A 16,310-nucleotide genomic window follows, 5' to 3' on the forward strand; every position below is an offset into this window, starting at 1 on the left:
TTCTCAAAATTTCCCATTAAAAAATAGACCATATACCATATAAAATTAAATAAAGATCGGACTACCGAAAACCACACAAATTTTCAGAAAAATTTTGACCACCTGCACATGCACACAATCGTCAATAAATAAAATTAAAAAATAACTACTATTTTAGTTTTTTAACTATTTTAATAAACGCAAAAATAGCACAGTATTTATACGGCGAAGTTATAAAAATTTGGAAGAACTAATAATGCACTGACGCATACAAAAATCCAACGAATACTAAATTTCATTTATCAAAAGCATTCGATAGTCGTGGCTCAACGATAACCATTCGATAGTTCCCATCGCTAATTATTATCTACTCATAAAAATAAAAAATCTGTTGACTAACTGTTAATAATCACTGCCTCCTCCCTGAACACATCAGTAGATTGAATCTAAAAAAAACGGCGAATGCAGATTCTGTGAGAAAAATGGGGAAACACCAAAACATTTCATCAGTGAATGTGCCGAAACGACAACCATTCGTGTCATAAACTTTGGTACGACTAATATCGGAGATGGAGAACTAATCTCTGTAAAACCGTCCCAAATACTGGCTTTTGTCAAAACCCTGGGACTGTATGATGAGTTATAACTCAAGAAAGAGGGACACAATAGATCGGTAAGGTCGCGGTGATTAATCCTTCTCCCCTACATTCACCTAAGACAATAGTTAAAAAGGTTTCATTAGACAACAAATTTTATTTTATTGGTGGTACCTTGTATAAAAGTACACTTCTTAGCTAAATTTAGGATTCTGAGTCTAAATAGCATAAATGGAATCTATTAAATACATACACATGCTATACAGGGTGGTCCGAACTGTATTCCGGAAACTCCGGCAGCATATTCTACAGATCAAAATAAGTAAAAATGTTCGTATAAATGTATGTCCTAAAATGCTTAGTTTCGGAGATACAGGGTGTAGAAATTTGATTTTGATGTCAAAATTACTCCTATTTGTAGGGGGCGCCACCTACATGTGTTTTAACTGTTTTGAAGAGTAATAACTTTTCGATCGTACCTGTATAAAACCACTGACTAAAAAAATATACATTTCCATGACTTTTTATGTAAAAAATGTCTCTTGGTAAAAATCGCTACGGGCAACCGTTCTCAAGATATTTAGAATGGAAATAATCAATACATGTCATCACGGGGGTGTCACTTGTATGGGAAAACAGGCAACAGTCAAATTTAAACGTGCCAGGACCAACGACAAAGAAAGCAACATCTGCCAGGCATTGGCTTTCTTTGTCACTCACATTGCTTAAATCATGACACCGCGGCCATTTTGTCAACAAAGAAGCTGGCCGGGCTGTCCTGGCAAGTGATTTAAAACAATTTTGCTTTTTACAATATTAAATTACCATTTGGATGTATTTAATGCGATTATTCAATTAACTGGTAAGTCAGAAATTACACACAAATACTTTATTCGTAAATACAACTAAGATGTAAACGTAGTTTTGTATTTTTAGATTTCAACTTTTGCAAAGACCCGCCGATAGAACTTGCCTGGCAGCGTACCTGTTTAACTAAACGTATTATTTCCTGATAATAATATCAAAACACGTAAGTACCTCTATAATTTATGATGACAAATGATTTTGATTATGTTTTATGTTATTTAAATACTTTCTAACCTCAAATAATAGTAAGATCCTTGTTTATATCGCACAGCCCGTTCAAAACTGTATTGTCTTCAAAAAATGTTTACAAAACAAACAATTATTACAAAAACAATGTCCTTTTAATCTGATTTATACCTCAGAAGGATGCCAGTAAAATTTTATTAAATCAACATTATATTATTTGGCCATTAATATCCAAAAAGGAGCATATTGCCTTAACTTAAATTTTCTTTTACTTCTCTTGACAATGTTCTCTATATTCTCTATTTTGAGTTAGTAAACTTTTGAACGGGATGTGCGATATATAAAATACATAATATATCCAAGGGTATGATCTGATAAAAGTATTTTTTGATGCATTTTTTGGTTTTTTATGCACGTTGGCTTGGTTTATGTTTTATTCAGCTTATATTTATTTGTATAACAGTTTTTTTTGCCTTTGGAATGGCATGCATTGAGGCTAGATAGTGTTTCATTAGACCATTAAAGAAATTTAAATTAGCATATATTTTTTGTGATGTTAGTGTGTTATCATGATACAGGTAGTTGTATCATAGTGCCTTATGCATGTTATTTACCTATTATATACTTATGTATTATCAGTAAATAGATGATAATATACTACTAAAATGTCTTTTTAATAGTATGTTTATCTGTCCAATTCACTAGTTATTTGCAAAATGTATTTTGAACTAATTTAAGTCATTAATTGATCATCTTTCTTTTTCAGGTTCCGGGATATTCTTTTTCATTGTTAAAAAATATATATATTTCAATATTATTGTAATATAAATCGCAGCTCTAAAAAATAAATGATATGTTTACTAATGTGTAATTTATTTACTATGAATTTTCTCTGAAAAATAATAAGTCTTTAATAATATCATTGATTTGCTATGTAAAGTTAATAGACATATTTTTTAATACATTAAATTATATTAAAGTAATAAAAATATGTTTATTAACTTTAAACAGTAAGTCAGTGATACTTATAAAAATATTTTTTTAAAAATTTCCCCTCTTTTAAGCCCCGCCCCTCCAATTCCCCTCAATTTAGCTAGTACTGCCAGGCGACACCAGGTGGCGTCTGTTTCCATTTTTTAACATGAAGTTAGCATTTCTTTAATGTACCTATTCTCTGCATGTCATTATTGACAAAAAATAAGCACACGTTGAGTATAGTTATTTGACTGAAATAATAAATTTTTATTTTTTTAAATTAATCATAAGTTTTTCTGCGAAAAAATGATGATTAAAAAGTTTCTTTTGATATTTTGACACAAAAAGATTTCAAATTTATGATTTCAGTCTAATTACTATTTAGTCAACATATTTAATTGATGTCAATGATGACAGGTATTTCGATTCCAAATACCTCGTAGCGATTTTTACCAAGAGACCTTTTTTATGTAAAAAAAGTCGTAAATGTATATTTTTTTACGCAGTAGTTTTATACAGGTACCGACGAAAAGTTGTTACTCTTCAAAACAGTTAAAATACGTGTAGATGGCGCCACCTGCAAAAGGGAGTCATATTGACATCAAAATCCAAATTTCTCATGTCAAAAAACACCCATCCACCAATTTTCATACTAATATTGACGTTGCTTCAGAAATTGTTTGGAAAACTTCTACACCCTGTATCTCCAAAACTAAGTATTTTAGAACCTACATTTATACGATTTTTTTAATTATTTTTATCTGCAGAATATGCTGTCGAAGTTTCCGGAATCCAATTCGGACCACCCTGTATAACACCTTTGTCAGATCAAATAAATAAGGAAAAGCTTGAGCACAGAATGTTACAACAGAAAAACAAAATATATGCTTTAGTTAACATTAGTTAAATAATGAGGATTTACTTTACCTTTAATAACCTTTTTTGTCACAATAACCAAAATTTAAAAACCAAAATTAACATCCATGCGTCTCGAATCGTAGCCTAAAAGCTGTTATTTAACACCTATCATCTCTATTCGTTGTCTGATTTCCCTCTCCCTAGTTTACTAATAATATTTTACAAATCAATAAATTTATTTATGTTTACAGAGTGTCTATATTATATTTCAGAAATCTGCCTAAGGTTTAGCCCGATCCTGTCGTGTTAAGCCACATCTAAAATTCCAAACACACGTGCTTTGATTAAGGCTTGATTAAGGTTTGCAGAGCTTCAGCATTTGTCATAAAATTACAAAACCATATAAATTATCTATTACTGTAATCATAAAACTTCAGTCTATTTCCGTATTGTAACGGAATTTTAATTATGTCTTTATTTTCGAGAAAATTTAGTCCAAACATAAGGAATATTTTGTTAATGTTGGACAATCAAAATCTTAAAAATAGAGAAGTCATAATAATATGCTTCAATACGGATATAGTATAATCCTTTATCTTTAATTTCCTCCCTCATTTGTTTAAAAATACCTAGCCAGTTTTACATAAAACGTTAAATGCCGAACGCTTATTTTGCTACTTTTTCGGACTAGTGAAATGGACTCTTAAGATAAATTTTGGCTGTTGCCCATTGTTATTTCTGACTCTGTATATGGACACCTGTAGGATTTAATACTTCACATATAACGTCAGAGACCGGAAAAAAAATAAATAAATATTTATTATGAAATTTTCTCACTTTTCTCGAGCGGAAGAAAATTTATGTTAAACGGGACAGACAGCAAAATGTATCCGACATTCGGCATGTATTTCTAACATGCGGTTTATTTCGCCGCCGCGCCGTGTCGGGCATGGAAATTGACTCGAGTTACGTATACGTATTTTCGTGCGATTTTTCCAAAGAAGAGTCACAGAAGAAGAGGCGAAAATCCTTATCGACGCGGGAGATATTTCCTAATTTATCGCATCATTGAATACGGAATATAAAATAGTCTAATCTACATATAATTTAGTCTGCCATCTATGTACCAGTCACGGGAGGATGCGGACTCTTTACAGGAGTATGCTTGTCGGGATTACCTTGAAATTAAAGAAAAAAAGGATATTTGTTTTCTCTAAGATTACTTCATGTATAAATACAAATTTGCTTTATTTAGCCCTTACTATAAATATACATACCTATGTCCAAAATTATTGCATATACAATTTTTTAAAGCTGAAAAAGTGTCGGAATATTCACCAGGGAGGTGAATATGGGTTATCACTGAAATATTTTTCTAAAAAAGCATGTACGCCACTGTTTTTTATTCTCCTGTTAGCGAAATAATGTAAGCAGTTTAATGACGATTTTTTCTCTTGATGTTTTGTGACTTTCGGACTCCTTGATGAGATAAACGCAATTATATTAATTTACCTTTATCCAAGTCTAACAGCATTCTTTAAAAACTTTTAATTGCATTAACTTACGAAAATTTGAAATAAGTACTCTTTGATTTCTCATAAAAAAAATATGAAAAAAAGTTCCTATAAACATAGGTATGGAAATGCATAGTTTTAGATTTACGGGATGTTAAAACTTTTTAAAATTATGCTTGTTGTAATTGTCTTAAAACCCATTATTTTTTTATTTGAAACTGCTGTAGGTTGGACTAATAGTAAAAAACAATAGTAATAATATTTAATAATAAATTAGGTAAAACATATAATTTATTGATTTTATTTTCAATTTAATATTGTTAATTGTGATTCATAAAATTGCGTTTATCTCATCAAGGAGGCCGAATTAGACAAAATATCAAAAGACAACTTTTAATTGGCATTAAACGGCCTACGCAATTTTGATATCAAAAGAAAAAAGTCAGTGGCGCACAACATGTTTTTTTTTAAAAAATATTCCAGTTATAACCCATACGCACGTCCCTGTTGAATTTATCGACACTTTTTTAGCATTAAAATATGTAGTACTTATAGTAAATTTTATTCTCAAAATTTAATTCGAATCACTAAAAGTACTTGGAAGAAAATTATAATAAATCGAAAGATTATTAAGATTTTAACACCCTGTAGTTACGAAACAAAGCAGACTCGGGCCTATGTTGATATGAAATATCAATAAATATTATTTTTACGTAAAGAATCTCCCACGAAAGATGGTCCATGTTTTTTAAAACACTATGTATAATAGAGAGTACGAGTATATCTCTCTTTTTCTGTTGCTTTCTTGGATATGAGGTCAATACTTTGAGCTCATATCCAAGGAGGAAATATATAAACTTGAGGGTGGTACTTAGAGCAGTTATTAGCACACTTATTTGTGTTATTTTCCAATAAATTGAGGACTGATATTATAGCCAATGAGTGTCTCGAATCCAACCCATTTCAAACCACTGTCCTATATCTCTGAATAAAATATCCTTTTTTAATCCAATTTTCTTCGCATTTATCTTTATTCAAACCTTCGGAACGTTTTCCATCCTATCTCTAAACGAGTATAAAAAAAGTGAAGAAAAAAGGGCCAAGAATTCCCCCAGATATCCCTAAGGAATTATTTAGACGGTCCTTAATAACGTTATTGTATTTTTATCGACAGGAGCGAGATTTCGAAAAACAAATTTACGGGAATACGATCCGGAGGACAGTTTATTAGGTTTATTCAAGTCTCAAGTACGGCTTGTGAAGAGCTTCTCGATTGGATATAAATAATCCCTAATTTTTGCGATTTATTCAAATAAAAATATTACAGATGAAAATCGTATTACTGATTGATATGAGATTCTTTATTTGATTTTTATGATGTAGAATGTTTACCGCTCCAGAAACGCAGAATGCAATGTGCTGCACAATGGTAGAACCAGCGACAGTTTTAACTTAGTAACAGGAGTAAAGCACATTATCGTCGCTTCTATTTAAAATAGTGCTCTATAGCGTTTTGACTAAATCCACAGCAAATATTAAGGAAGTACAATGGACTCTGACATCGCATCTGACGGATCTTGATTATGCTGATGATCTGTCTCACAACGCAATCCTTCAAAGACATGGAAGCAGCCCCGGATCTACAATTTTTTTGAACCGGGGCATAAAATTATAGTAGCGCCCCCTCTCTCCAGCGATTGCAATAAATTAATTTAAAAACTTACAAATATCTAGATATAGGTAGGCATTTTTCGTAAACGGGACAGAATGAGCCCTTAAGCTTCATTCAGAATTTTCAGAAGAACCTTCGAATTAGTGGAATAAATTAGTGGTTTCAATTAGCGTAGAAGTTTGTTCCTTTAATTTCAGTGTAAGAATTAAAATTCAGAACGTTTAAATTAGTGGTAGTCATTTTCAATTAGTGGAAATAGTTAACAAACTTTTGACTTTTCCACTAATTATACTTCAAATTTTACGGGAAATGTCATTTTGGCCATTGATTAGCATCCGTCAAGAGAAATCGTGGTTAGAAATCAAAAGTTTATTGTTTTATAAGCTAAATATATGGCTCTCTTTATGGATACAACTGACTACCGCAAGCTGTTGCTAGGATATTCTATTAATTTTGATTATGTTTTTTAAACATTGTGAATGATCGTAAACTAAAAAGTAAAAAGTGTAATAACTGAAACTGCTAATTTATTCCACTAATTGCGAGATTCTGAATGAAACTTTAAATTGTGTTCAAAAACTAACTGGGCGTTTTAAAATAAAATGAATACTTGATAGAAGAACGTAAGGTGCATACTAGGCGCTTAGTGGAGCAATTTTTTTGATTTTCAACCATACTATATTATGATTTTGGCGCCCCCTGACACAGGCGCCCGGGACAGGTGCCCCGGTTTGCCCCCCCCTTAGATCCGGGGCTCAGACGCCTAAAAACAGAAAGCCGACAAAGTAGGATTAAGCATAAACATCGACAAAACAAAATCAATGCGTATCAACACAAATAACAACACTCTGTCGAGAATGTAACAACACTTACCTAGGAAGTATTGTAACAGCAAACGGAGGCGCAGACGCGGATATTGTCAGCAGGATCACGAAGGCGCAGTAAGCCTTTGGCCAACTAAAATCAGTTTGGACCTCCCATCAATTCTCATACAATCAAAATTAAGAATATTCAATTCCAAAGTCATACCAGTTTTACTATATGGATGAGAGACATGGAGAGTGACAAAAATATCTATCAACCGCCCACAACTGTTTCAATCGCTGCTTGGGAAAAATAGTAAAAATCTTTTAGCCAGATATTATACGCAATACCGACCTGCTTCATCTTACAAACCAACAAGAAGGAAGCATTGAAATTCGCAAAAGAAAATAGGGTTGGATAGGTTACATCTTGCGGAAACCTGATGGTAATATAGCGAGATCGGCGTTACAGTGGAATCCCCAAGGAAAAAGAAAGCACAGACGACCTGCTCATCCAGTTGGAATGGATGAGCTTCAACAAATAGGGTCAACATGTGAGGAAACAAAAACAACTGCCAAAAATAGAACGCGGTGTAGAGCTTTCACTGAAGCCCTTTGCTCCGCGTAGATATAGGATCCTCTGTACTAGTCAGTAATCACCGCGACCTTACAAATCTATTGTGTGTCCCCCTTCCTTGAGTTATAACGAGTTATAGCTGTCAAATAGTCTGTAGAGTTTTTTTCTGATTTAAAGAACTAGTACAACTATTCCCTGCCATATCTATGATTTGAATAGCCAATTTTTTTAAATATTATTTTTTCAAATTATTTGATATCATATTTAGTATGTTATGATTATTCCCAAATTATTATTCAAATTATAATATTTTTAAGACTATTTTTTATTTACAGAAAAATGATACGGAGCTTCAAAACGGAAATGCTAAAACTAATTGCAGTAACGGAGATAGAAACAACAGTTTAGGAGATGGTTCTATTCAAGGTACGTTAAATTTATGATTATCCCAATGGCCGATAAAACTTAATACCTTAATCTCATCATAAATCGCCGACGATATTTTTAAGGCTCGTATATTACTGAATACTAAACTTAAATATATATGCATCAAATGCATTAATGTTGGACATAATGTTATTACATATTTTAATCCTATGATTGTTGGACCAGGAATGTCAGAAGTAAATGATTCTTTATATAAAACAGTAAGCTGTATGTATGAGTTGTTATTTAAATCCTATCAATATCTTTTAGGAACAGACATTTTACTGAAATATTTCGATCTTGGAGAATATTGATGATATGAAAAAATATTCAGACTTTTTTATTAAATGTTAAATGTCGTGGTATTTCTGCTGTTAAAATCAATTTTCTGTCAAGTTAGTGTCTGACATACACGGATGGAGCAATACATATAATTCATATTTTAATGTTTTTTGCATTATATTCTCACTGGTATTATTTTGATTATTATTAACGAAATACAGAACTGAATCCTTTGAAGAAGTTCCTACCTGACTTCCTTTACAAATGTATGAAAGGAGTCAATATTAAATATTTCAATTACTGTTAAGTGAAAATGTAGGACATATGAAGTAAAAGAAAATATAAAATTAATATAAAATAACAAAGGTATGATAGAAAATATAAAGCTATATTACCCGTGATAATCGCAATATTTGTATAAAAATAAATTGTCATCGTTTTTGGCGCTACGTATACAGGGTGGTCCGAACTGTATTCCGGAAACTTCGGCAGCATATTCTGCACATAAAAATAAATAAAAAAGTTCGTCTAAATGTTTGTCCTAAAATGCTTAGTTTCGGAGATACAGGGTGTAGAACTTTCATTTTTAATTCGATTTTTTCCGAGTAACTTTGAAGTAACATCAATATTTGGATGAAAATTGGTGTCTTGGAGTTTTTTGACATGAGAAATTTGATTTTGGTGTCAATATGACTCCTATTTGTAGGCGGCGCCACATACATGTGTTTTAACTGTTTTGAAGAGTAATAACTTTTCGTCCGTAACTGTATAAAACTACTGAGTAAAAAATATACATTTACGACGTTTTTTACATAAAAAAAGGTCTCTTGGTTATAATGGTTGTCAAGATATTTGAAATCGAAACTATCAATATCTGTCATCATTGACATAAATTAAACATGTTACTAGACTGAAATCTTAAATTTTAAATGTTTTTGTGCCAAAAGTTTAACAGAAACTGTTTTACCATCATTTTTTTGAAGAAAAATTTATGATTAATTTAAAAAAATAAAAAGTTCCCAAATTTATAATTTCAGTCAAATAACTATCTCTACTCATGTTAATTTTTTTGTCAATAATGACATGTATTGACTATTTCCATTCTAAATATCTTGAGAAGGGCTGCTCATAACAATTTTTACCAAGAGACATTTTTTACGTAAAAACTCCTGCAAATGTATATTTTTTCACTCAGTAGTTTGATACAAGTACGGACAAAAAGTTATTACACTTCAAAACAGTTAAAACACATGTAGGTGGCACCCCCTACAATTATGAGTCATATTGACATCAAAATCAAATTTGTCATGTCAAAAAACTCCCAGACACCAATTTCCATCCAAATATTGACTTTGCTTCAGAAATTATTTAGAAAAAATCGTAATAAAAATGAAACTTCTACACCCTGTATCTCCAAAATTAAGCATTTTAGGACATACATTTATACGAACTATTTTATTTATTCTTATCTGCAGAATATGCTGCCGAAGTTTCCGGAATACAGTTTGGACCACTCTGTATACAGAGCGAGTCTTAAATAAGTACAAATATTTTCAAGGCTGATAGATAAAAGAAACATATTTTCTCGTTACCGTTTTTCAGATCCAAAATAGTCCAAAATAACAGAGTTATCTCACTTTGAAAATTTCCAAAAAACATTATTCTTTCCTTAAATTTTTGGATCTTTTCTAGGTTTTCTTTTATGTAAATTTAATCTACTACTTATGTTGCCATATTATCAAGAAATTATGTTTTTTAACTAAAAACTAAAAAAATTTCAATTTTTTTTTCAAAATATTCCATTTTTTTTTAATTTTTTTTTTCGGGAAAAAATCTCATAATCGTGTTTCAGGGGGTCGAAATATATTACCCCTAAAATAATTGCACTTATTTAAGACTCACCCTGTATAAATTTACAATATAACAAACTCTTCTGTCCAGGTATTCTCATTTTCATTATGTATTTAAGATTATTAAATATTTAGATCCAAAAATTTACATATATTTCGCGGAAAATAAATATTCACGATCTTCTTCGATTTTCCAGGAATAGCTACACCTGGGGGACCTCCTACCCGAGCTAGACCTTCCAGCAAAATGACGAAGTACGTCGAGTGCTGGGGCGCGGATAAACCTTTCGCCAACATCGCCGAATCCACTCTAGCAAAGAACATTGAACTGACCGTAAGTTTTTACTGCTACTTTTCAACCTAATGCACAACCCTTATTCTAAAACACTCCTCTGATGGGGCTTATTTTTTCATTTATACCCGACATTGGCATTGTACACTTTTAAATTTCATATTACCGATGGCTTATATAAATTTTAGTATAAATATGCTTTTGTTACGCGATCTAAAATAATAAAAAATTGGGGCCGGGAGGTACGTATAGCCGCCCATACTTGATATTTTTTTTATCTCAAAAACTGTGACTTTGACTGATTTTGATGTTATTACAAATTTTGTTGCAAATATTATTCCTAATCTTAAATTGAAAACAGCGTTTCGCTAGCTACTGTAATTTTGGAGTTACGATTTTTTTAAATTTTTAATCCCCTCCCATACCCCCTTACCAACCCCCCACCCCCACCAAAAACTAGTAGCCAGATTCTCGGGTGCCACAGTATTTTTGTGCCAAATTTGGTTAAAATCGGTTTAGCGGTTTTTGAGTTATCGTGTTACAGACGGACAGACAGACACCATGAAAATATTTTATATTTAGGTCATTTATGACCCAAATAACTCATTTTAAGTGAAATTAAAAAAAAAATCTTTTTGCCGATCTTAATAGCCTACCATACCTGTCGGTATGATCGGCTAAAAATTGTTTCATGTGAATTATTAAAATAGTTCAGCTATTATTATTCAGAACTTAATACTTATTCAGGTTATTATTACTGAATGTAGTGATTATGTGTGTGTGTGTGTGTGCAACTGAATGTAAATAATTATACAGGGTGAGTTTTCTACGATGTTCTCTATGGATATCTCGGAAACTACTGGAGATAGAGAGTCGGTTAAATAGGGAAAGAATTGCAGTTTTGTGGGATCATAAATATGCGCCTTTCAGATTTTTGAAAAAGTTCATGGCTTACTAGATATTTCGAAAAAAACAAATTTCGGCTATTTTAAAAATTGTCCCTAATTCCATTATAAGATATTTTAGACAAAAAGTTTTCAGATAAAAATTGTAGATAATCACATCCTTAATAAGATTGTGTCCTCCGGTTTTCTCTAAAGCCTGTCATTTTTGACATATGACACAAACATATGTTTTTTTAAATGCAAACCATAGTTGGCCAAGCCTTCATAAAAAGCGCCATTTTTTAAGCTGTTCGGCGATATAAGCTATAATATGTTTTCTTCAAAAAATTACTGAGTAATAGCCAATTCTTATAATTTTTAAACAATTTCACTTAGTTAGCCATGGAAACAAGTTTAATCGTCTTTGCTCTCAGAAATGTGAAGCTGTTATATCCAAAGTAAACAAAAATTGTAAATATGAATTTTTCAAATGAAGAAAAGCGTGTAGGATTATTGGTTCAATTTTCCTTGGCCATACATTTTCGAGGATACGTTGACCGGTGAATGTTACGTTTTTTAGAGAACGATTTTCAAGACATGTTAGAAAAGTTCAATTTAGTTATAGCCAATTCTTATCTTTCTTGACTAATTTCACTTAGATTGCATGGTAGTCTTATTCTGTTATGATTTATAGCTTATAAAAAGTCGGAATATCTTATTAAACGGTTCAACATTACAAAAATTACAATTTACATTACACAAACTAAATCTTAAAAAAATAATATCACTACATACACTTTAAGTTATTTTAGAAAATGTTCAAAAAATCCGCCATTATTTTGAGTTGCATCTTTTAAAGACTGAATTACTACCTATTCTCACAGAAGGACCAGTCGACTTAATTAAACTTTTCTCGTACCGCCACTTCGAGTGCCTCTCTTAATTCATAAGGTTTTTTGTAAACCTTCTTGTTAACCATATCGCATAAAAAATCTAAAATGGATAGGCCAGTTGATCGAGGAAGGCCCATGCAATTGGTCCAGCTCTTTCTATCACTGAGTCTACATGAGTCTACATAATTATGATATAAATAATGTTTAACATTTCTTTCATTATGGGGGGGGGTGGGGGGGATCATAATGAAAATCATGTTGGAACCACTCTATTGATGCGCGAGTATCTACACGCTTTTCTTCATTTGAAAAATTCATATTTACAATTTTTGTTTATTTTAATTTAATAAGTTTGGATGTGACAGCTTCACATTTAGGAGAGCAACGGCGATTGAACTTGTTTCCATGGCTAAGTGGAATTGTTTAAAAATGATAAGAATTGGTTATAACTCAGTAGTTTTACGAAGAAAACATATTATAGCTTATATCGCTGAAAAGCTTAAAAATTGGCGCTTTTTATGAAGTCATGGCCAACTATGGTTTCCATTTAAAAAAACATGTTTGTGTCATATGTCAAAAATGACAGGCTTTAGAAAAAAACCGAGGACAGGTGATTATTAAGGATGTGATTATCTATAACTTTTATCTGAAATTTTTTTGTTTAAAATAGATTATAATGGAATTAGGGGCAATTTTCAAAATAGCCGAAATTTGTTTTTTTCGAAATATCTAGTAAGCCATGAACTTTTTCAAAAATTTGAAAGGCGCATATTTATGACCCCACAAAACTGCAATTCTTTCCCCATTTAACCGACTCTCAATCTCCAGTAGTTTCCGAGATACCCATAGAGAACATCGTACGAAACTCATTCTGCATATACAGGGTGGTCCGAACTGTATTCCGGAAACTTCGGCGGCATATTCTGCAGATAGAAATAAGTAAAAAAGTTCGTATAAAGGTATGTCCTAAAATGCTTAGTTTCGCAAATTTAGACTGGATCCTAATAAAGCTGATCAAGCTTACCAAAACGTACGTCCATAATTTTAAAATAAAGTGTTTGATGTGAATTGTGTATTAAAATCAGTTCGAGCTGAAATAGGGATTTACCATTTTATCACGAAACAATGATAAAATACGCTCCAGTGTACATTAGTGTACCCTAATATTTAAGACAGTAGCTTAAGAAAATAATATTAGTTTGAGCTTGAAAATGATCAGAGATTCGCCAGTTGAAAATGGCATTACAATATTCCAGAAAAACAATTGAAAATTGAAATCCAAAATTAGTACTTAAGATCATACTTTGCTATCAATTTTTAAATAAATTGTTATTTGTTTAACAGTTTTTTGTCCAGATAAAATCTAAATTTTTTAAATTGTTATTGTTAAACAAGTTAAAGTTGAAGTTACTAAACTATTATGAAGAGCGTATTGGATAACCGAGTAAACTTAATAAATCTTCAAGATTGACTGAGCTGAAAAAAACTAATTATGTTGACGACGTTAAGGGCCTTCAGCATCGACATTTTTTATTTTAATATTTTTAAAATGATTTATGATCATGAATAACATCAATATTTTTACGAGAAATGGGTTTTACAAAATATGAAATGTTTAATTTAAATTGGACCGAATATTTCTGGAACAGTTTTTATATTTTCAATCCCAAGTGTTTAATTTGTTAATAAAATAAATTGTGTACCTGTCATTTCAAGAGCCCACTGTATTACGTATATTTATACCATATAATTGAGTACAGGCTTTATACAAAGTATTTTTGCGAAGTAATTTAATTTACATGAATAAAAATGTATATTTAGAGATTGTATTTGAACATTTGGAACATTATAACGGTTTTTGACGGCCATTCTTTCTTTTTCGAACCACCACCGATAATCGACCGATGCAGCAGCGTTCCTTTCCCACTCCGATTATCTCGACCGCCGCCCTGTTATGCTCGTAACAGGTTGAAAAACAACATATCTGAAATGACTGCTTCTCCAACCCGTTGCGAGCCTCCATCGACAATCGACCGATGCAGCAGCGTTCCTTTCCCACTCCTGTTATCTCGACCGCCAGGCGTTATGCCCGCCTGTTTCAACTGTTTCAAAAAACCTGCTTCTTTTATATCCTATTATTTTTAAGCTGTTGCAAGCCCAGTACGACCATCGACGGCATCGACCGAAGCAGCTACGTTCGCCGTACCGCATTCCCCACTCCGTTGTCTCGCCGCCTGTATCAATGGTTGACGAAATAACATGTTTTCCATCCATACTAGTTGTTTTTTGGAATTGCTTCGAGCAGCATAGAATTTCGTGGTGGTGCAGAGCGCCGACTTTGTTTTTCGTTTCACGAGCGGCCGATCTCTGCGTGTCGTTATTTTATATCTGTTATTTTTTAGAAGTAGTAACGGTTGCGTTATGTTATTTATAAATAATTGTTATAAAATAACAGATAGTTAAATAACAACCCATCACTATCCGGTATAAAATTAAAAACGAAGCAAGTTTTTCAAAATTCGGCCAGATATCGGTTTTACACATTTATTACTTTAAATGTCAAATTTTACAGATACCCGACAGCAACATGCTAATTTTAAATTTAATCAAAACTAAACCGGAAACCATTGCTGACGTCAAATTTTACCCTAGTTAAATAAAAAAAAGTTCTATAATATGATGCGGACTTTATCTGTAACTGAATTTTATGACTTGAAATATGTACTCTAAAGTGATTTCCTCTAGACTACAATATAAATGAACAATCGCTAACAACTACATTTCCCTTTATAGTATTTTGTGTTTTTTGTTTTACATCAATACTCTGGATATGCGACACAGAAAACACCATAAACCTTTTAAATTTCTCGTTTTTGACAATAAAAATTTTACAGTTACCGACACGATTTAGCCATACCATTTTCTGTACTAAACCATTTTATTAGCGCAAATTAAAAACAGAAAACTGTCAGTTTATTCTTTTTTATGTTTCAGTTTCCAACATACCTACAGGTCCGTTTTCAGGGTAAAATCGTTTGTACTTGTTTGCCATAATAAAACTAACATATAGAATTTTTATTATGCATAATTAATAACTTTTTTAATTTTAATTTGCAGCCTATAGCTATTTAACGTTTCTTGAATAAAATGCTTGATTAAAATGCTCATTTATTTTTAAATGAACTTGCAATTGTGAGATTATTCTTTAATAACATTTTTTGTTAATAGACACTAAATTTGGCTGTTTGTTTCTTTTTATTATACAGGGTGGTCCGAATTGTATTGGGGAAACTTCGGCAGCATTCTTCGAGTAAAAATAAGTAAAAAAGTTCGTCCTCATTTGTGTCCTAAAATGGGGCTTCGTTTCGGAGATACAAAGTGTAGAAGTTTCTTTTTTATTTCGATATTTGCCAAATAATTTCTGAACGTCAATATATTTATACATTTTCGTCGTTTTCTACATAAACAAAAGCTTTCACGGTAAAAATCGCTACGATCAAAATATTTGGAATCTAAATAATCAATATATGTAATCGTTGACAAAAATTAAACAATTTTCATCCAAATAACCTTAGTTTAGAAATTATTTGGAAAGAAATCGAAATAAAAATGAAGATTCTACACCCTGTATCTTCAAAACGAAGCCATTTTAGGAC

The 16,310-nt window shown here is 31.7% G+C and overlaps 1 protein-coding gene across 1 annotated transcript in view; it reads left to right on the plus strand.

Annotated features, from left to right (window-relative positions):
• The window catches only part of LOC115885861 (adenylate cyclase type 2-like), a 373,787-nt gene that overhangs the window by 308,377 nt on the left and 49,100 nt on the right, over positions 1-16,310 (plus strand). The window contains exons 10-12 of the mRNA XM_030904883.1: positions 8,363-8,453; positions 10,783-10,919; positions 15,649-15,666. Of these exons, the coding sequence (XP_030760743.1) occupies positions 8,363-8,453; positions 10,783-10,919; positions 15,649-15,666 (246 nt within the window). The remainder of the gene's footprint in view (positions 1-8,362; positions 8,454-10,782; positions 10,920-15,648; positions 15,667-16,310) is intronic.

The sequence above is a fragment of the Sitophilus oryzae genome, unplaced genomic scaffold, assembly GCF_002938485.1.
Source record: "Sitophilus oryzae breed Bouriz unplaced genomic scaffold, Soryzae_2.0 scaffold_465_pilon_pilon, whole genome shotgun sequence".
NCBI lineage: Eukaryota > Metazoa > Arthropoda > Insecta > Coleoptera > Curculionidae > Sitophilus > Sitophilus oryzae.